This window comes from Ylistrum balloti, unplaced genomic scaffold (genome assembly GCF_031769215.1).
Source record: "Ylistrum balloti isolate Yb309-2 unplaced genomic scaffold, AGI_CSIRO_Ybal_v1 Utg370196, whole genome shotgun sequence".
NCBI lineage: Eukaryota > Metazoa > Mollusca > Bivalvia > Pectinida > Pectinidae > Ylistrum > Ylistrum balloti.
Genome location: NW_026782173.1, coordinates 1,204,374 through 1,226,875, shown reverse-complemented (window position 1 = coordinate 1,226,875; position 22,502 = coordinate 1,204,374). Strand labels below are relative to the sequence as shown.

Here is a 22,502-nt window from a genome sequence, read left to right as displayed (position 1 = left end):
TCAACACATGTCAGAAAAACCCAGAGCATAGTACCAGAATTGATTCTCTTTTCAGTGCTGAAATTGCTTGTTATAAAGACACTTAAATAGAAATTTTATGATCACTATTTTGAGATTTTACACCCGAAAAGTTTTTAGTTTATCAAGGATAAAGAAAACAAAATTGCAGCTGACCGTTGATAAAGTGAAGCAGTAAAAACTCAATGAAACTGCCAGTGAGCCTGACCTGGCTGATAAATTACATCCAAATAGTTCCTGCAGGCAAATATCATATTGAGTTTACCCACCATAAATTAACATACCACAAATTTAGAGGTGTTAGATATATACAGAATTGTGGGAGAGTTGTATTGTTTGTATTGTATTTACCCCTATGTCTGTATACAAATGGTGCCACCCCTTTGTTCTGGTTCTGTTCCTGACCCCTCCTGTTAGGATTTCTATTTTATCTGTCATTTCTTATCTTGATTTTACACTGTACTCCTTATCCTGATTTTACACTCCTTCTTTCCTGGTTTCTTTGATCTGGTTGTCATTTTTGTGAATTTCTTTTTGTGAAAATTTTTGTTGAAGATTTGTTTTCCCTTGATATTTTGTGAGGTATATTTCAAAATGATAAGCCTTGCTATTTTATTAATTTTGTGATTTATTGAATTATATAGCATTAATTAAAATTACATGTTAATTTCATGAAAGATTACCTTGGTAAACTTTGGTAGATTTGACTGTGAAACAAGAGTATATTGCTGATGTGGCCTTGATATATTTTATTTCAATGGTATGTCCATTTTTAGTGTTGAAAACCCTCCTGAGAGTTAGTTATCTTTCCTTATCTCAGTGATATTTTAAAGAGTTATCTTTCCTTGCCTCAGTGAGAGGACAGTGGTCAATGTGGTCATCCTGGTCAACCTGCAGTCCTGATTGTCTTCATCATCGCCGAAGGTCATGTGATGATCCTCCCCCTGAAAATGGCGGAGGATACTGTAGCGGAAATGACCTTGACTCCACTAACTGTACAGGAGGAATGTGTCGAGGTACGTGTCATTCCAATGAAATAATTGTTGAAAATGGAAAAAATTTCAAATTTCCAGAAAGCAGAAAATCTCATTTTCTCACCTATTACAAAAATGTGCCTCTCCCTCATAATAAAAAATAATTTGAGATGTAAAAATTACAAGCAGATACCTTTTCACAATTGCACTTTGCATTACAATGGTCGACATCACATTCATCCCGTCATGATAAACACACGGAAGTCCCCTATCACTTCCTTTACCGAGCCTATCCCATGTCCCTACAACACGCTGATTAATGGTGCTCAGTTTCCCTTTTGTTGGCCTCATGTCAAAACTGCATTTGAAATAGAGTAACATACACATTTTAATATGATAGCATTATATAGCTACAAATACCCAGACTTGATATGACAACGTTTTCGGTGGTAATTTTGTTTGACATAGTAAGATAGCATTTTTGGCAAGTCAGGAAGATAGGATGAAATCCAACATCGTTAATGGCCGTCTGGTGGGTAAGTAGCTGGGGAGGGAGAAATTAACGACCCAGCTCTGATCAATTCATCCATAATGGAGAAGCTTTTTTCACTGATAGAATAATTCAGAGGAAATACAAGAGAGTATAGCTAAAGGCATTAGTCTGTATCGCTGTAATAAAGAGATAAGGGTCCTTTATATTTATTTACCAAATTATTGCGGAAGAAGCATAGCCATGGGTGTCTACAAACATTGTATTTCACAAGGGGACAAGAACTTCCTTTGTGTTCTTATTTTCAGTGAAATGATGAGAAAATAGGAACAGAATTGATGAATCAAACCGAGCTTCATGTATATCAGCAGTTAACTTGAGTCTTCTTCATGTTTGGGATATAACCCCTGCATTGTAAAATGTTAAGATATCTCTGCCACGAGATTACCATCCTGTTTTTATTCTCTATACTGGTCCCAATGAGACCAATATGCCATAGTTTAGGTGATTTAGATTCCGCTTTTAATTGATTTCATCATCTGATTGGATGTGGCTTATGGACAAGATCAAAGTAATCAGGAAAGTCAAGTGTCTATTTCTTTGGGTAAAATAGCATAGCTCTCTGGAAATGCGTTTTACTGGTATCCTGGGACTAGTTGGTTAAGTATAGATCCAAATAATCTTTTTACACCAAGAGTTACCTTCAAATACCCAACAAAAATGGTTATCGTGCAACTATTTATATAAAACTCTGCAAACGTCAGTTAAAAGTTTTAGCAAATTTTTGATCCTGTGATAGTGCGGATTCGCCTGACTATGACTAATGCACTGACAGCTTGAAGAAAACAAAATATGGAAATTGGTTTCCATAGAATCAAGGAGAAATGACTGGTTTACTAAGTTCTTTAGTGTAAATGTGTTTGTCACTAATGGGGATGATCATACACATGTATTTACCACAGTTTCGTGTTACATGCGACAATTCTACTCTACTAAATCCACCAACTTTACTACACTTACTGCTCATTTGTAACACCATGGAGGAAATAAACTGTCAGCCTTACAGCAAGCAAAGTTGAGGGAACCGAAAATGGGAAAATAAAATTGGGCATTTACGACTTCCTGTCATTGCATTAATGGTCGAGCATGGCTTGTGATGTTGGTATTAATGGCAGAAAGTGTTATGGGTTAGAGAATATTCAACTTTCCAAGCATACTGACCCTGTTAGCTACTCTCCAAACACACTGACCATGTGATTATGGGTTAGAAGTATCCTACTCTCCCAACACAGTGACAATGTGAGAGGGTTAGAGAATATTCAACTCACAGAACACACTGACAATGTGAAGGGGTTAGAGAATATTCAACTCACAGAACACACTGACAATGTGAGAGGGTTAGAGAATATTCCACTCGCAGAACATGCTGACAATGTGAGAGGGTTAGAAAATATTCAGCTCTCAGAACACACTGACAATGTGAAGGGGTTAGAGAATATTCCACTCGCAGAACATGCTGACAATGTGAGAGGGTTAGAGAATATTGAACAATTCACATCTCTAATCACACTGACCAAATTAGAGGGTTACCCTCCAAAGACGCTGACCATGTGAGAGGGCTAGAGAGTATTAATTCTACTCTAAACACAATGATAAGCTATGCCTTATCCTCCAAATACAATGACCATATGAAAACCTGTTAATTCCCATTGGACAAGAACCCAGTAAATTGGAAGTATATATATCTTATATCTTATTCAAGACTTTTTTGAGAAGGCTATAGATACAGATAAAAGCAGGCATGTTTGGGACTAGAACATTTGTTGTCTTCTTATTTAGTGTTCACAGTTTAGAGTTCTGGTAGATAAACTGATAGTGAATGAGAAATGTATATTTGAGCAGGGGTAGGAAAAAGGTATCTTTTTAACATGCCAGATCTCTGAAAGACTTGTTGAATAGTGCTGATAGGTAATTGGCATAAATTGGAAAATTAAAGTGTTATCTATGTATGTCAATAAATGGAGAATAAGGGCTGGCAGTTTGTATTTCTGACTGACACAGATGTAGGTGAGGCAGGGAGATATCTTTCCATGTGCAGTGTAGGCTTTTCTATGACACAAGATGTGTTTCCCCTGTGGGCCAAACAGTGTCTTGAAGTAGTTGATTTTGGATAAGGGTACCCACTGGGAACCTATGTATACATAGAGGTTACCAACTGTCAGGGTGTACAACCTACCTCTGGGGAAACTTAGTAGCATCTACCTTACAGATCCCACAAACACAATTTATAGACCACTTCAAGACTCAATCATAACAATTTTAAACACACTTGAGATTCCCATCTCCAATTTTTGTGATTATAATGGATCCCACATGGAGTTTATCTGCCCCAAGATTTCACTCGCATCAGACAAAAAAAACAATCTGTTCCTTAGTAAGCTTGACAAATGGTAACTACTTAATAGCTAATACAGGTATGTAAACATCTGCTGATGTGCAACATGTCAGTTACATGATGCTTCATACTCAACCATGTAGTTACCTGTAGTGTCTGCAAATTAAACAGAGATTGCGATTTTTTCAGAGAACAGTATATGAAAAAATCAGGAAATTAGCTTTTGATGTCTAGTAGATAGTTGTGTTTGTTTCAGAGCAGACTCTCTCCCTGTAATTGGTGTCATTTTTACCTCTATAAACAAATTCTGGGATCTCGTGAAAATATTGTGTTGGTATAAGATGTGATGTATGTTTATATAATGGTTGTGAGTGGCTATGTAATATGTTTCCTCTAGATTTAGTTTTTGTGAACACTTACACAATCTTTCGATGTTCTTACACGTCACTATATTCTTCCACGGCCAGCCAGACAGGCAGGAAATCTTTAACTGAGGAAAAAGTAAAGCTTACATATCATTTAATGATAATGATTTATAGAAAAAGTCTAGTAGTAAGAAGCTGTTTCTTTCTACATTAGAAGTAAACTATTTAGAAGTGAAAATAGAATACAGAGGTCATGAAGTAGCTCCCTAGGATTTTTGTACACGCCTGATGATAATGGATACTTGTCCTCCCTCTGTGGTAATTACAGTGTGTATTTTTCTGTTACCTGTTTACAAGGCTGGGTTCGATGATGCTTTTTACACTTTATTTTGATGTGATTTGGCTGGCGATCCACTCTCGTCAGATTAACCCCACAGGAGCAGACGGCTTAATCAATCATTGATGAACCTGCTACCTATTCAATGATTTCTTACACATCAGTAGGATACACTCGTCCATTTTGCCTGTGTAGCCGTAATTACCTGGGTAGATGTAATTGGGGTGTTATTCTTGTGATGCTTCACTGTTCTATACTCGACAGTTATCTGATTATTCTGACAGGTTCATGCTAGGAATCCATTGTGTGGAGAATCATAACTTCCAAAATAAGATGGTTACAACAATATCTATGTACAGCCTCTTTATTGAAAGTGTAATAGTTTGGGTGTACATGATGAAAAAGTGAAAAACATTCACCATATTAAAAAAAAACCCCAAAAACGGAAAGCATACATTTAAGGGTTTGTATATAGTGTAGACCTGCTTTGTAGTGTTAAGTTGTATTATCAGAAGTTTTGTAAAATGATGCAAATCCCTGCAGTTCTGATATAACAGATTCAATGTATAGGCTCTTGAAACAGGTAGACAGACAGTCTCTGTTTTTTGTCACTGTTCATTAAAGCTCTTGAGTTGGAAGGTAGAGCTTCTATTCCCCGTGGAATGTAGGTGGCTTGATTTTATACCCGATTAAAGAGTTTTAGTGATTAGAAACAGTTATCAACTTATTAAGGGGGGGTGATCATGTGATTAGACCAGGTAATATTTCATGAGATGATTGGTGCTGGTGGTATATTTTGGGGGCCTTTCCCATGGCTGGTGGTGAATGACTGGCAGAGATTAAAATCTAATCAAGTGTTTGTTGTGGGCAGTGATTCTGAATTGGTACCACACTTTGATCTGAGTACTTTTGTCTTGAGTACATTAGTTTTATCTTAAAGTGGACCAGAGAAATATCATTATTATTTCACTATTCTAGCATGTGTTGTTCATTTGGACATATAGCTGAGAAAAATATTTCTGGCCTCCCTGAATAAAGGTAGCAGTGATGGGCTACCTACACCATGGTCAATTACATGTGTATCTATATCTCACTTTATTAATAAACTGACCTGGAATCACCTGGTCATATCAGATATCCATAAGAATATCAACAAATAAACAATTATCCAGGATTTGTACTTGTCAGTCAGTGTTGAACTATTGGTAATGCTCTTTGTGGAAGCATTGTTTAATTTAGCTTTCCATCCTAGTGGTGACATTTAGAGTGATGTCCTATAGGAGATTATTATCAGGGCTGTAGATAATACCTATTGCTTCATCATAGCCGAGATGAGCTGCAGATGACCACAGATTGTCTCAGTTACAACTGTGATGCTGTGGTCACTTAATCTGCCTGAGTAGAATACTGAATGTGGATTGTGTCCATAGTATTACTGTACTGTCCAGGGAGATGGGGCCACCTTTGTCTGAGAAACGTGGGTCACCTAATCAGGATAAGGATTCTTTGGTCACAAGTGGTCACCAGTGGTCACCAGTGGTCACCCAATCAATACTAATGAAATATATGATGTGAAATGTGATTATCACATTGCTGACATCAGATACATGACAGATTTAATTCTGTCATTGCAAGTCTAGTTTATACACAAAAAAAAATTTGCTTATTAACAATTCCATCCAGAAATTCCAGTTGAGTATGTAGTTGTAATGAATAACGTTTAATATGTTCTAGTTATGTGGAGAGAATGTGTAAGTGTTGTATGTGAAGACCTTACCTGTGTACCTTGTCATTAGATATTGTGTAACCAAATGCCGCTCCAATTAGGTAACACAGCTGTGACCATCCAGCATTGTCCTTTCACAGATAAATAATAAACATATGTAAACAACAATGCCGCAAAGGGAGGCCTTCTGATCACATATCATTACATGGTTTTTTATGACTCCAACTTTATCATGAATATTGACTTTATATTGTATTTGTAATATTGTATTAAAAAAATGTTTTGTCGTGTAAAAGTCAATGTATAATGATGTGACAGCTGTTGAGGAGGTCATACAAGTGAACCAGTGCGACAGAAACGATCTATAATTTAATCTTTAGTGTATGTATGTTTTATCCAAGTTTTAATAGTTGGAGTAGATAGGATACAAAGCCTCCCAACACAGACGTTATTCTTTGAAAGTTTTAAGTAAATTATGGTAATGGTATGCATACAAGTTGACATTTATGAGGTATTAATTTATTACAGAGAGAACACTGTATGGGGATATGAGAGGCCCAGTAAAAACAGGTATGTTGACGGATCACCTCTCATTAGCAATCTGATGGATAGCTGTCCTGGTCTAATTTTGTCCCTGGAAATTAGCATGCACAACCTTCCAAAACCTTCATCCATCTCCCATTCTCACTTCACTCAGTCTTGGCTTGGGAATGAAAATCACCAATCACAGGTCACATGACATAACACATTTCTCAAATAAACGCCAGGATCCCTGTAATTTGAAATTTTGAAATTGATGCCAATTATTTTTTAAACAATTTTAATGCTTTATAATTTATAAAATGTTGAGATATTTGTATGAACTTTTCAGAAATTCTTTGAATTTTTTTGTTTTATAACACTGACAGTTTTTGTCAGTTCATTGAGTTTGTGTGATCATGAATTTTGATCAATCAACTGAAATTTCTTGATCTACAGATAGTATGCAGTAAAAAAATAATGTTAATCAAAGTTGTAAACTAGCAATATTTAATTTGATTTCTATCATTAAGTTACTTTAAGGAAATTTATGATAAAGAATCACATCTACTGTTAAAAGAGTATAAGAAAAGTCAAATCAGTGTTGTACATGAAGGGACTCCTCCATATATAAAAAGCATAAAACTCACATCATCTGTGCCAGATGTTGTATTTTGTGCACTTTGAAAATTCTTGAGGAAAAAAAAAGGGTTAGAATCATCTATGTTATAAAGTCACAAGTAGATAGTTGCAGACACTGCACTGTACGTAGCAGATGTCTCAGTGCCTCACCAGATATTGGGGCAACAAGATATGTCTTGATTTATAAGCGTCAAGCTTCTCTCACGTCAGATAAGCTAGGTCGCCCGCTGAATGCCTAGTAACATTGTGCATCATTGCACTTCAGGCGCATCAAATTTGTAGCCAGATAGCACAGATTATAGAAGAGTAATTTTCATCAATGTTTACGATTCCTGAATAATTTGTGGGAACGGGAGAGGAAATAAAGACACAATGTAAGCCTAATTGGGATGTCAGAAACATGATTGGGATTAACACTTTAATTTTTGGGGAAATTTAAGCTACCACTTATAACCAATTTGCCTGAGAACTTTGATTTTACCAATTGGTATTCACTAATGTGATTGACCAAGACAATAGCCTCCTGATTATACTCTATGGGCTTAACATGTCCTGTGAGTTAAGATTTACTGTCATATTTCCTCATAAATTTAAGTTTCCTGCAAGTTTTCAAGAGAAGAAAAAACGCGTTAATTTTCACTTTGCTTTATATTTCACACTTGCATACATTTAAATTAGACTAAACAGATGCTGGTTTGGATTCTTGTGTTTGCATTTTAAGATTTATTGGCCAATTTTGTTTTTAAATTTATGAACACAATTTTAGAGGGTTAGATAAATCATGGTATTTCTCCTGAGGAAGCCTTTCGCAGCCTCAGACGTCTGCTTCTTTGAAACATTTGAATGCTAAGTGACTGTGTAATGCAAGCCAGGTTGTGTTTGCCTGCCTTTCCTTGGTAGAACTGATCAGATCAAAAGCTGTAGGAAGATATACTTATTTCATTAAGAATCTCAGATTTGCTCAATTTTTGCTGCTGGGAAATAAAATGTTATTCATGTGTTTTCTATTACTGGTAACACAGAGTTCAGAGAATTTGATGAAAATACCTTGTAATTTTCTTGACATATATTATCAACTAAACAAACTTAATTAGGAAAATCCCGTTTTAGTTTTGTTTGAACTTTGTTTCTTTGTCAGATATGCTAGGTTTTGATACAAACAAATTATGAATAAAACCACTGCAAGATATTTTCAAATTGTGAAGTGTAGAAATATCAAATGTTTTCTTTATGTTGTAGCCACAACAATTGGACCCAATGCAGGAAGTGGAAACATAGCCCTTTATATTGGAATCTGTGTGTCTATTGTGGTCCTTGCCATATTTGTCATCCTGGTTGCCTTGGCAATCAGAAGGAAAAGTCAAAATGCCAACAGTAAGTATTCACATTGTACTGATGTGAGTAAGTTGAGTCTGATAATGGATATCAAGAACGAACCACATCTAGATATTCAGAGCTTTATCCTAATGAAATGTGTCATCTTGTATCTGCCTGCTTCTTCAAATGCGATAAAATGTTGAAAAGGGGTGCTTGTTGGAGAGAAGTGAAGACACACCTGTCGTTGTATATTGACTGATTCATGGTTATAGAAAGGAAAAGTGGACAGGCGATGTCAGAATGGGTCCCATCAACATTTCAGCACAGGTCCATGGCCGAAATGTGTCACCTTATCTCATAATTAGTAGGCACATGTGAGGCACACAATGGAAATGTTTATTGTTTATAGAATGACATCATGTAGGTCAGCTGTTTGTCCACCAAAGGTTTGGGAGAGGAAAGGACATATTTTCCGTCTAACTGTTGACTTATCTGAAAATAGGGCCAGTACCCAGATTTGTTATGTTGTTATAGATGCAGATGTGTGTGTTTTTTTTATGGGGGTTAGACTGGTGGGTCTGTCTTGGACCCAGGACATTGATCTTGACAGCTGCATGCTCAAATGGGCTTTGTAACCATAAAATCAATTACCCTCACCTTAAGTTTAACTCCTCCCCTTCCATATCTATATTTCATCTGGGGTCAAAGGTTAAACCATTCATATATACTTTACAGGTATAGACTGGCCAATGAAAAGGTTTCACTCTCCTTTTGAACTTATTAGTAACCCCTAATGGAAAATACTCTATGAAAAGGTATTAAAAGTAGCCCCTACATCCATTAACCTTTGGCAGGAATCAGTCAAAGACTCGTTAACACCTTCACTGACTGGTTTATAGGAAATCAAAACAATTTGGATTTTGGGTACTTATATCAATGAAAAAAACACCTCCAATAAACAAGATCTGATCAGAGGTTAATAGTTAGGTACTATCAGTGGTCCTGACAAGGCGGACCTGTTGTTTATAAAGACAATACTTCACACCAGCTTTCTAATGTTGCAGAAATATCATAAAAGTGTTTGTGTGTATTGTCACCTCACTGGACCTTTAGCCGGTCATAGACTGTTGATGTGATAGAATCTTTTAACATGAAACATCTAAAACAAACCGGTCTGCTCCATAGCTAGGCCTTCTGGGACTTTCTTGGTGTGATAGTCAATTTAGTCCTAGGTTGTGTGTCACAAAACCACAGTCAGGAGCTCGTGGAGATTTATTGCATTTTAACCAGAATGGATAAAGAAAATTCTAAATTTGAATTAGCTGCTGAATGGATGAAAGAAAAATTAGATTATTTTCCAGATTGTATGAGAGTTTGTAATTGTGAAAGGTTATGTTTCTTGTTTTTGAAATAAAATCAAATAAAACAATTTTGATAGGAGAGGAGATAAGATAGAAAGCTCACCAGAAGGTCAAATTTAAATTAGCCAGAACAGCTGTGGTTCAATATTTTGTGAAATACACATTAAAGAGAAATGACTAGGTGTGTTACTTTGTACAAGGAGTAGTTGTGTCAGTTTGGTTGCTCCTTGGCTGAACTATTGACAGATGGAGGAAAAAAATTGTTAAACGTGTCATTTTATTCTGTGGCGAAATGATAGAGCGACATTGGTCACTGACACCAGTAAATTATTTTTAAATGTAATTTTGCAATTTTCCCATTTGTGAAGAATTCAATTTTCAGAAAAGAGTTTTTGATAGGGCTAACCTTGTAAGAGGGTTGAGGCTAGCATGTCTACAAGCATTTATCCGACCCGGAGTAAGATTTGTCCGATAAGATATGGGGGCTTCACCACGCCTGCTCAAAATTTACAAAAGGAACAATAAAAAATGCCAAACCACACTTAAACGGTACATTTGTCACCTTCCAAAGACCAGGTGCTCTCAAAAAACATCTGACCTGTATATCAGTTCCTCAGATCAAAATTTAAAACTTGCTTTTTTTCTTTGACGTCATGATAAACTTCAGCTAAACTTCAGGTTTATCTCCAAGTTCAAAACGGATATAAAAAGGATATAGGTTTGGTTTTGTGATCCTGTTGATGTGAAATCCTAATTACATGTTGGACAAAAAAATACCACATACTTTATCAAAAAACAATCATAAAAGTTAGAAATCTGAACAAATTAACACTCCTGTGATATGTGAGGATACGTTATGACAGGGTTTGTTTGAGAGGTTTTTGCTGATAAAGTTATTCAATCATTAAATTATAGTTTATAGTTTTGTGAAAAAAAAAACATGGAATTTTAATTTAAGAAATTTCTGTTTTTAGACAGACATCAGCCACCTCTGACTGATGAGGAAAAGAAGGCTAACAAAAATGGAAATGGTATGTATCAGAAGTTAAACAAATGGAAAATACTTGTAGCTGGAATATGAAGAATAATTTCAAAATAATAAAAGAAGTATGAGGTTTTATTATGTCTGCGGGGGTTTTGAAGTGTTTTTATTGTCTTACAAGACACCTGCAGAAGAGTGTACTCTCTGATGTAAGTGATAGGCATCCTGGCCCAGCAGCAGGATCAGGTTCAACACAAGTGGATTTCTTCCTTAGCCTATAGTGGTATTAGTGTGCCCTCTGTACATCTCAGCCCTTGTAGTAAGCTCTGTAGACCAGCCAATATATTTGTCAGCCATCCTCACAGATGATGGATTCTGATGAAATATGATGAGAACCTTGAACATATGAATGATTTGATGTGTTGGTAACATGGTAATTGTTTGAGGCCACGACAACACTTTTACCAGATTTGGTTCTGTATTAATTTGGTGTACATTATGTAGTGCTTCAGAGAAGCCATCTATCATTTGTCATCTTTAGAGAGGAAGACGTATTTTATAGGTGAAATAACAGGTATTCTAACAATAGAAATCAATTAGTGGGTTAATGGCCGAGAGATTAGCAGGTGTGAGATGGCCAGACAAATGGATGGCCCTACTGGTCACGTCTTGGAACAACTAATGGTCGATCTATTTCTTGATTGTATTTCTTGCTGCATGAGAACCAATATAGCCAGATAGACGAATCTATTTTTAGGTCCAGCAAACTGGACAAGGTCAAATTGATCATTGATCTTCCTGTAATCTATTTCCTTTGACAAAAATTTGGATTGAGAACTGAAGACTGTTTACTGCTTTAGAAAATAAAACAAATTGAATTAGGACTTATTGACACATTGATATAGATGAATTAAAACAGTTGAAGTATTTTTCATTGGAGAAAGTTTTATTATATGAAATTATAAAACTGTGTGTGCTTTGTAGGTGTGGTTTCTGTACCTCCTGACCTAACACAGACAGTGGTGATTGTTCAACATAATAATATGAGTAATGGAATCTCGCGCAGTCCAAGTATAGAGGCTCCAAACAACAACGTCAGCTCTGTGGAAAACATTTACGATAAACCTGACATCAGTCCGGACTGTCGTTTATCAGGAGGCACTCTAACCAAAAATGGCAAAACACTTTTTGTAGAACCTACTTTTATGAATAATAGACCTCAGGAAAAATTACCTTATGAGAAAGATGTTCCTCCTCCTGTTCCGCTCGGCCCTCGACCAACAATACAAAACAACAATGTAATGGACAGTCGCCAGTCTATGATGTCCGTTCAGTTACCTAGCAATATCGACATGGAGGCTGTGGCATGGAGCACATTCAATCATCAGGGTGGACGTCTCGTACTCCCAGAGTCAGGTAACAAAACTTTTACACCATTAGCTGTAAAACTTTAAAATGAGGCTGGCGAATCTGCTTTCAAAATTTGAAAAATTGTCAAAGAAATAATAGCGAGGTAGGGTTATGATACAATGAAACTGTAATGATCAGACCTAGACCATTGAAACTTGATGAAATCATGTTACTGATAGAAGTTCATTTTCAGTGCAATATGACTGGATTCTTATGATGCTTACTTGGTCTCCATGATAACTCTGTTTCCATGGTAACCAGGATTTTGTTTACTGATACTATAAATTTTAATAGTGTTAGTGAGTCTCGGCTTTGTTTAGTGAATTATCGTAGTCATAATTTGGCAATTCCATTTTCATGTTTACTGATTTGCAGACCCCCAGGCTATATAAGTCTGAATATAATCTGATAAAATTTGATTTCTAATGCGAGAAAAAACCTCACGATAAAATTTTTCAATTTTGAGGGAATGCAAATGATATCATCATCCATTACAACAAGAAATGTTGATTTTCTTTTGACATTTTAAGAATGATAATGATTTGCATGATGAATCCTTAAAAACTAGTAATCAGGTCGATATTGGGCCACATTAACTCTAGAGAGAGGAGGCTTTCAGACATCTGTGTTAACAGGTTGTCTGTTATTTATGGACGTCTCAAAATTGAAATGGAAATGATGTAGAGTATATTATCATATTGTCAATTCAATGTACTTCTGTAATAGCTTATATACATACAGAAAGATAGTGATAGAATTCTTACTTCTTACTGAGTTATAACTAAGTGTATTGAAATTAAATATTTTTTTTATGCACAGGTGTTGCACTAACGGTGCCTGAGGGAGCCATTAAAAAGGGTCATACAGAGGAGTTGTTCATTGCGGTGTGTCGCGACGACAAAGACCGGCCTAAACTCTCAGGTATGCTAAGTGTTCTCCGTTATCTGATGTGAACTTTTGCTCCTCCAGGCAGGTAGACTCTGATCTGAACAGATAGCCTACCTATAGTCAGTATGATAAACAAATAATACGCTAATTACTTGATCAAACTCAATGATTCCCTCAACCTCTCCCGCACTGCTAATGACGGGTAGAAATGCATCACCGGGGATGGCGTAGAAAGTGATGACGTTTGCATAAATCATCAGATATGTAAGTGTGATAGGGAAATCTTTGATGGTGTTAGCTCAAAAAGTGAATAAAAATTCAAATTGTGTTTCTACCATGTCCTAATCTTTCATCGGAGGTGACAGTGATGTGACATTAAAATGCAGATGTCTTTCTTTGCTGAAACATAACTTCATTAAATAGGCAGTAGAGAGAAAATCGTCTACTCAGTTAAAAAAAAAAATGTTTAAAGTTGAAATATTTGTATATTATTAGTGACAGTAATTTATAGCAGTGTTGATTGATTTTATAAAACTGATGTTTAAGAAATATATGTGATTGACTGTTGAAAACGATGTTACATATTCAAATTATTCACATTGAGAAATAGGATGCTGAAAAATTAAGGTATTCGAATAACAACTGATATTTTTGAAGTCTTGTGATACCATTTATGCCTGAATAACATGATATTTATACATGACGGTGGATTGAAAACCCATCTATGTAAGACATGGTGACCTCTGAGATGAACTCTATGTAAGACATGGTGACCTCTGAGATGAACTCTATGTAAGACATGGTGACCTCTGAGATGAACTCTATGTATAACATGGGGACATTTGGGATAAATTCAATTTAAGACATGGGAACTTTTGGGATGAACTTTTGTAAATTAATCTAAAAATAAAATTTGAATTTTCAAACAGATCATCAAACTGTAATAAGTCCCGTGATCCTGGTTGGTCCTGTCAAACATGACATGCAGAAGCCGGTTATTCTATCTCTACAACACTGTGCCAACATGCGACAGGGTGGATGGATGCTCTCCCTTTGTACCAGTGATACGCCCACAGACGAACCCCCACGATGGCATGTAAGTAACTGTAAGGTCCCAGCCAGTGAACAAACACCTATATTATTTATAAAATCTGTGAAAAGAAATTTTAAGAGAGAGTCCAAATAAACACAACCTGACGTTTAAGCTTTAATCTTTATCATATTTCGAACTTATCTATGATTTTCAAATTTAATTCTTGCAGAAAATTGTCACCCTAGGACAGGAAACAATAAATACACCAATATATGCTCAGCTAGATCCAAGCCACTGTCACATCATGACAGAATACCTTCAGAGATATGCCCTGATAGGGGAGGCCATCCATGGGGGCAAACCAATTAAAATCCTTCGTCTGGCTGCATTTGCCCCTATGATGCCTCCTTCAATGGATTTCAGCATCAGAGTGTATGTAGTAGAAGATACCCAGGATGCATTAGAAGTAAGTTTTAAATTCAGTATCGTGTTTCATACAAATGTTTTCACTATATAGATTGAATGATAAAAAATTCATAAAAACATGCTCGAGTATGTTAAGTGTGTGAAACTTTGAAAAATCTATATTGGTTTATTTGATGTAAGAAATTTGGTTAGAATATTATTTTGGAAAAATTTGGAAGTAATATAATGTTTTCACTATCTTAGAGATAAAAACAATTTTCATGTTCACCTTTCAACTTTCCAGAGTGTGATACAAGAGGAGAGAAAGTTTGGAGGACGTTTACTTGATAAGCCCAAGCAGATACCATTCCAAGATGGTGGACACAATTTGTGTCTTACTATTGAAGAACTCACCCCTGGTTGGAGAAGTAAATTGGCGGCAAACTACCAGGTATGTCTTTATTATTGTACTTAATGATACTTCAATACTACGTGTAGGTGGTGTTCCAAAGCATCTATGTGGAAATGATATTGTGTCATGTGATATACTGCACAAAGCATGTCCAGTATCTGTCTAGAAAAAACATCACATCTTCAGTGAAGAGATTGTCATGTGTTATCGCAAATATAGATACTTACTAGTTCAGGTCCATTATGTTGTTTACCCTGTAATAATTGAAATAAATTTGGCTATGCTTTTTACTAAGCATGGGCTTGTTACAGGATAAATATCATACAGATATGTAAATTATAGACAACAGAACTGGATTACCTGAGGTACCACTATGTATGGCTATCTGGCTGAGAAAGCCTGAGAGGACCTGTACAAAGCATACCAGACTTGTACTGTTGATAAATAAAATGATATATAATGGCTACTATATCAGATGGTTTTAGTAGTAGTTACTGAGGTGATGCTGACTGGACTGACATTTATGAAAGGAATCATTAAACTGATACAAATCTGAATTAGCTTATATGGCGTTTGACCTTTTATAATCCATAAGGGTCAGAGAAATTGGCAGGCTATGAGATTGTCAGGGTGGGAATCTCAGGTCTGTAACTGAGTAATTAACTGGGTAGGAAATGTTTGATCTTACAAAGGGGTGGTCAGGGTGCAAGTTCAGTGTCACTGAGGGATTGGCAGAGAGATAGTGTCAGGTTTGATGTCACCAAGGTATTTCAGGATGGAAAGCTCAGGTGCAAGACACAGGTTTGATGTCACACAGGGATTCGTGGGATGTCACTGGGGATGGTCAGGAAGGTAGACTCAGGTTTGATGTCACTGAGGTGTGATCAGGTTGGTAGATCTAAAACTTGATGTCACTGAGGGATGGTCAGGATAGTAGATCTAATTTGATGTCACCAAGGTGTGATCAGGTTGATAGATCTAAATTTGATGTGACTGAGGGAGGATCAGGGTGGTAGATCTAAATTTGATGTCTCTGAGGGAGGGTCATCTAAATTTGATGTCACTGAGGAGGATCAGGGTCGTAGGTCTAAACTTGATGTCACTGAGGGATGATCAGGTTGGTAGATCTAAATTTGATGTCACTGAGGGATGGTCAGGTTGGTTGATCTCAATTCGATGTCACTGGGGGATGTTCTGGATGGAAGCCACAGGGTTGAATAACTGAAGTTGTTAGGATGGATTGAAGTAGGAGGAGAAATAATATTGGTTGTTTGAAACTTGTCTATTATTGAAAGAAAATAACAAATGTGTTTGACGAAAAGTTCGCATGAAATGTTTTACCTGTGAACAAAAGTAGGGGCAAATTAAGAGGAGGTTGTGGAGATTTAAGGCTAGATACATACACCTAAATTGGACAAATTGATAAATGTCTGTGTCCTTTATATACCAAATAGAAACGGAAGTATTGGAGCATATCATTTAATACAACTACAGTGTTTGTATGACATGCATAAATCAGCATAATTACAGTGTATTGTGACAGAGCTGGTGGGATCAGATATCTACCTTGTCTTCTTTTATTGTCTCCCCACATGGCAGTGGGAGGAGTTGCAGCAGATATTCTCACCCCCAAACACAAATTGGGCCATGATGGATGATTGTTTGACATCACATTGTTAATAAAACAAGACATGGAGAGCCAGCCATTGTTCTCATCTCCAGAAGTTGTAACAGTAGCCTGTGTAAATTACAGACAGACTGGCAAATGGTGGTAGTGGTCTTGGAGATCAGTTCTATTTAATTGTTCAGAGTGGTAGCATTCTATGTCTATTTAATTTGGACACTAACTCATTTCCTCAATGAATATGGAGACCATGAATTCATTAGACCTAAGAAAACATTGCACATATTTTGAGAGAAAATAAAGACATTGTTTACGAGCTCAGATGGGACAAATATCTCGAGCGTGCGGAAGCAAAGCCAATGTGTCTAGGACAGATAAGTCGCAATATAAATTTTTTATTGATAATGGAAATATTTTCTGATTTGGATGCTATTGTCATAGGAATTCTTTTGTCTTTTTAGGAATTTGAAAAAGTTAGAAATTACTGCGACCCATGCACCTGCACAAATAAAATCGCTTGAGATGATGGGGAGACAATTAATACAGGACAAATCTGATAAGTTGCTCGCCACAGTTGCAATGCTGCACACAGCTGCTGCAGGATTCTGACAATATAATTGTACATTTCATATTTCAAGTAATGTAAGACCACAAGATAAATTTTCTCTCCAAGAGATTCTAATGAGTGTAATTCTCCATCATGGCTCCCAATCATTTTGAATTAAAGTAAGAATTTTTTGTGCAATTTTGACAGATAAACTTCTCATTGCAGTTTAAATGGATGGTTGGGTAGAACTTTGGCTGTCATGCTTTATGCATTCTGGAGAAAATTGATATATTTATCGTGCAGTGGCAATTTTAGGTTGGAAGCAATGTTTAACTAAAACCAAAAAAAATAGGTAAAATGGAAATTATATGACGTTAGAATTACAGGCTATGGAGCCAGAAATGATTTTAGAAAACATCTTTTGTGTGTGTTTGAAAAAGATTTCAAATAAAAACATAGAAATAAGTGATTTAGGATTCAGTTTTGAGATTCTGAGTTAATTCTAGGCATAAACAGTATCGGTACTTGTTAAAAATATTTGCTGAGTGTTTCAAAACACTGATAAAAGATTATTGAAGTAATTATGTATATTAGAGTAAAGAGAGTAGTATAAGTTATCTGTATAAAAGATCGGGGAAGCTCTGTAGAATCTTTAGAATACTGTTATGTTAATTGGCTAAAAATGTAAAATGATTTAGGCAAAGTGACTTAGTGATAGATATCGGTGAATAATGACAGACTTATCTAGCCACTTGGGTAGGGCTAATTCCACCAGCTGTGTCACTTTGACTAAAATGTTGAGCCCTGATAATACAAAATTAACAAATGAGCAGGTTGAACTGGAGATTTGGCAGTGAAGGTGCAGACAGGGTCATTTAGGGGCTAATGTGTACTAGAGGTTCCCCCTGTCTCATGCCTATCATCTCCACATGGTGGTGCATTTTGAAGACATGAAAAATAGGTTCTGTAAAATTTCCATGGGGGAATCATTTTGGTAACACCATCAATCTAGCTCTGAAGGGATTTGTTTAAACAGATGCCCCCAATTGAAGTCACTTTTGTCACGTTTATGATTTATGAGCCTTTCGTTTTGTCAACTGTTCATTTGCCTGGGAGATCATACTACGATTACTTTTACATTTACAATAATGAATGAACTATTAAACCAAGATGACACAGTCAGGCTCCCATTTCTTGTCCTCAGATTCTACTGGTATTATATGGTATACCTCCCAGGGTAGAGGAGACATCCCAAACAGATGGGTGGGTGTGTTGTTTTTGTTTTTTTAATTTTGTTAGCGAAAGCCGTCTGTTATTGTGGGGGTAGCATGTCAGTACCACCCTAAGGTCAGTTTGGGAGGGGAGGGAGAGGAGGAAGAGATGGAGATAGCTGTTCACCATGTAGATAATATGAGAAGCCCCCCCTCTTTATATCCGCTTTCCCTATTTATTTTGTTTTATGACGACAAGCAAAATTTCCTTTAAGGTTTAAGGAAAATGTAGTATAAAAGAAACTGAAACCTGATAAAATATCAGGATTCATGCCCATCAGAAACAGAAGGTGTTAAGAGATTACCTTAATTCAAATAAAGGTCTTATGTTCAGGTGTAATGTACACCAGTCTCTTGTATTATGCTGTATGTCACCAAATCTCCACCACTGTCATACATAAATTCGACACTTGATTCTCTCCCTTTGTACAAGGATAATGCAGTGAACCCCTTAGTTAGATTACAAAGTGAGAGGGTCAGTAGAGGAATTCTTCTTGTCAAACTTTTGTATAGGGGCTCGTAAATTATAAGGGTAATATAAAATCTAACAGATGAAATGGAGGTGATATAAGCATCTCCGACTCATTTCTTCCAATCTGGACTCCACCATTGTGTTCTCCCCATCATTGATTAGAATAGATTCACTTTTCAGTGTCAATATGACAGATGAAATGATGAAAACTGCTGTCCCTAGTACCCAGATATTGCTACTTAATTTGATCAAGTGCTGTTTAATGCATACCAACAGTCTCTTAACACAATAAGGATGGTTATGGAGCACTTTGTGCATCCCGCATTTATATAATTGAATATTCAATTTTCTTGAAATATCTGTTCACCAATGGCAACATTGGAAGTTGATAACTTATGGCCAAATCCATGTTTATTTCAATGTATCAGTATCCTTAATTATAACTTAGACTTTACCAAGCTGGTTATGTGTGTTTTGATTAATATTAATAGGTTTGTCAGATTTGAAAAACATTGAGCAATATTTGATATTTTTATTAAGGAGAACTGCATCTTTACTGATTGATGCCATTGTTGAAGGGATTTTTCAGTTTTAAGTCATATTTGATATTTTGTATCTTTGCAGGAAATTCCATTTCAACATATTTGGAGTGGAACACAGAACAACCTGCACTGTTCTTTCTCTCTGGAGTTAGTGGATCGTGCCTATCACAAAGTGAGCTGTAAAATACAGGTGTACCAGAAAGCTATTCTTAGTAACAGGCAGGTCCTCAACATCAGCAACAATTTCAAGGAGGTGAGTTGTCTCTCCATTTCTCCTTTTTGAAGTAGGTTAGCTCACTTTCTTGTCTAGTTCCAACAAAGTATGGTTGTTTTGGTGTCCATTTAAATGAAAATGATACATCCACTTTAGTTAATCTTTATTGGGAAAAAATGTTTGAAATGGATATATCTAATTTTTATTCTAGAAACCGACATCTTGTTCTACACCCTCCTCAACACTCAAAGGAAGGTCGTCAACAGTAACCACCAATTCCAGTTCAGGGTTCAGCTCCATGGTAACACTTGACCCTCAAGGTCAAAACTTCCGACTGCCAACACATATAAGGACGAGATTGTGTATGTTACTAGACCCTCCAAATGCACGGGGCAATGACTGGAGGATGTTAGCACAGGCACTCACAGTAGATAGGTATGTATTGAAAAAACACAGTCTTTAAAATTTTATAAATATCTGACTGTGGAAAACAGCTGAGGTTTGAAGCAATCACCTACTTGACAGCTATTGTTCTAACTAATTTACTGGTCTGACCTGGAGGTAAATCTCCATCAATAATGAAGGAATTAAAAATAGATCAGTGAAGTTGTTGGTAAATCCAGCATTTATCATGTAGAAACAACAGGAAGCAGACATGGACCTCTACATGAGAACTCTCCTACTGTGAGGGCTAATAGTAGCTGCACTTTATCTCTTCCTTAGCTGTAGTAGTTGTATTGTTCAAGTTTTAGGAGCTAGGACAAGGTTTGCAATATCCACTGACAATTCCTGTAAATTTGTTAGCCTGTTCTTTTATAAGTGCCTGATTTGACTAATTCTAAAATGATTGAATCAACACAATTTCTTTTAACAATTTGTCAGAATTGAACTCTTCCATCAGATACATATGATTGTGTTATAAACCATAAAACATCAGAAACAGACTTGAATGTTTCCCCATTCTGTACGGTGTGAATTAGTGATCATGTTTCAATTCTTTCTCTGGCAAACAAAAGTGTCATTTGAAAAAATATTGTCCTAGGTTGTAAGTCATAAATCTTGTTATTTACGCTGTGTAAGACTGGGATACTTACAAAAAATGGTAAGGTGTATAATTAAGTAGAGGAGATCACTCCACCACTCTAGAAAATTCAAGGGCCGAGATATTGGGGGATACATAGATGGATGACTGGGCAGCATGAGGGTAATGGTGTGTGATTTGAAGTTTCTTTACATGTGCATTTCATAGAGTTTGCAAGCCTAGTTTCACAGAGACGAATTTGCTCAGTTAGACTTATATATAATCCCGACAGCTTCCCGAATGACTAGGGGAAAAGATGGGGGATTATGCTTGTATAAAAAAGATAGGAAGTGTAGCTTAACTGCCTTGAAATGATGATGACTTTGTGCAGTCATTTGCAAGTTTGTACTAAAGTTAGAATCAGGGAGATGCTGGGTTTGTTTTGCTGGGGTGATTACTGGTATTCTGAACCGATTTCTTACAATTTATTTCTCCTATATTGGAGAAAATCTTTATAAGTATGGCTTTATATTTTAAAACAAAAGATTTGTTTACTATTGTCAGATGTTTAAATACTGATCCCAAAGTCAAATGGATTACGTCAAAAGATATTGAAACAACATTAAACAAATGCTAACCTCCCAGAAACATATTTCTTATGATTGTACTGGAACATCAAACATCAATTTTAATGGTACATTGTTTGCTTGGCTTTCAGGTATGTTCAGTTCTTTGCAACAAAGGGTTCACCTACAGAACACATACTGGATTTGTGGGAGGCTCGACACAGAGAAGAAACAGCTGTTACAGATTTAATGAACATTTTCCGTGTAATGGGTCGGTTGGACGCGGCGACTGTCTTGGAAGAGGACAGAGGATCATGGTTATGATCAGTGTACCGATGACTTTACTAACCTATGCAATGTGGCTGTGATGGTGCGCGACCTCTGTGAAGGAGGCTAGAATCTTGTATGAAAGGATGCCTCCAGAGGCTGTGCACACCCTGAAGAGTTTTGACTCCAACGGCAGATATATGTCTCATAAGCAAACACATCACTGGTGCTCCACAAGGCCAACTGGATTGTAGAACTATTGTGAAGTAGAATAGCCCAGTTGGTCCTTATAAGGACATTTGATAATGAGATGCATAAACTAGAGATGTATGCATCATATTCAGTAGTGGAGGTGAATTCATAAGTGGCATTTATGAGACAAACCAATCGGTGAAGACCGATGACTACCACGTGGGAATTCACTTGTAGTAATTAAAATGTCTCAATGAAAAAACGGCCGAATATGGGTGCTCATTATACATATAATGTATATCCTAATATGGAATGACTGCTGATGCATATTATGGGATGTGATACCTACACAAAATCTGTATTGTACTAAAATGAAACTAACATTAAATGTGAATTTCCTAGTGAATATATGAAGAGTGCTATTTTCTGAAGGAGAGAAGAAAAATAATAACACTTATATATATATTGATGAAAATGTCAGTAGCAGTGTTATTTATTGTTGTCCTTAAAAG

General features: G+C 36.3%; 1 protein-coding gene across 1 annotated transcript in view; it reads left to right on the top strand.

Annotated features, from left to right (window-relative positions):
* Positions 1-21,888, top strand: part of LOC132551368 (netrin receptor UNC5C-like) — an 80,744-nt gene extending 58,856 nt beyond the window's left edge. Inside the window, exons 6-17 of the mRNA XM_060215506.1 lie at positions 873-1,038; positions 6,838-6,875; positions 8,706-8,840; positions 11,119-11,175; positions 12,111-12,542; positions 13,356-13,457; positions 14,354-14,520; positions 14,687-14,923; positions 15,167-15,313; positions 19,813-19,983; positions 20,156-20,379; positions 21,684-21,888. Coding sequence (XP_060071489.1) covers positions 873-1,038; positions 6,838-6,875; positions 8,706-8,840; positions 11,119-11,175; positions 12,111-12,542; positions 13,356-13,457; positions 14,354-14,520; positions 14,687-14,923; positions 15,167-15,313; positions 19,813-19,983; positions 20,156-20,379; positions 21,684-21,855 — 2,048 coding nt within the window. The 3' untranslated portion in view covers positions 21,856-21,888. The remainder of the gene's footprint in view (positions 1-872; positions 1,039-6,837; positions 6,876-8,705; positions 8,841-11,118; positions 11,176-12,110; positions 12,543-13,355; positions 13,458-14,353; positions 14,521-14,686; positions 14,924-15,166; positions 15,314-19,812; positions 19,984-20,155; positions 20,380-21,683) is intronic.
* Positions 21,889-22,502: the final 614 nt, after the last annotated feature.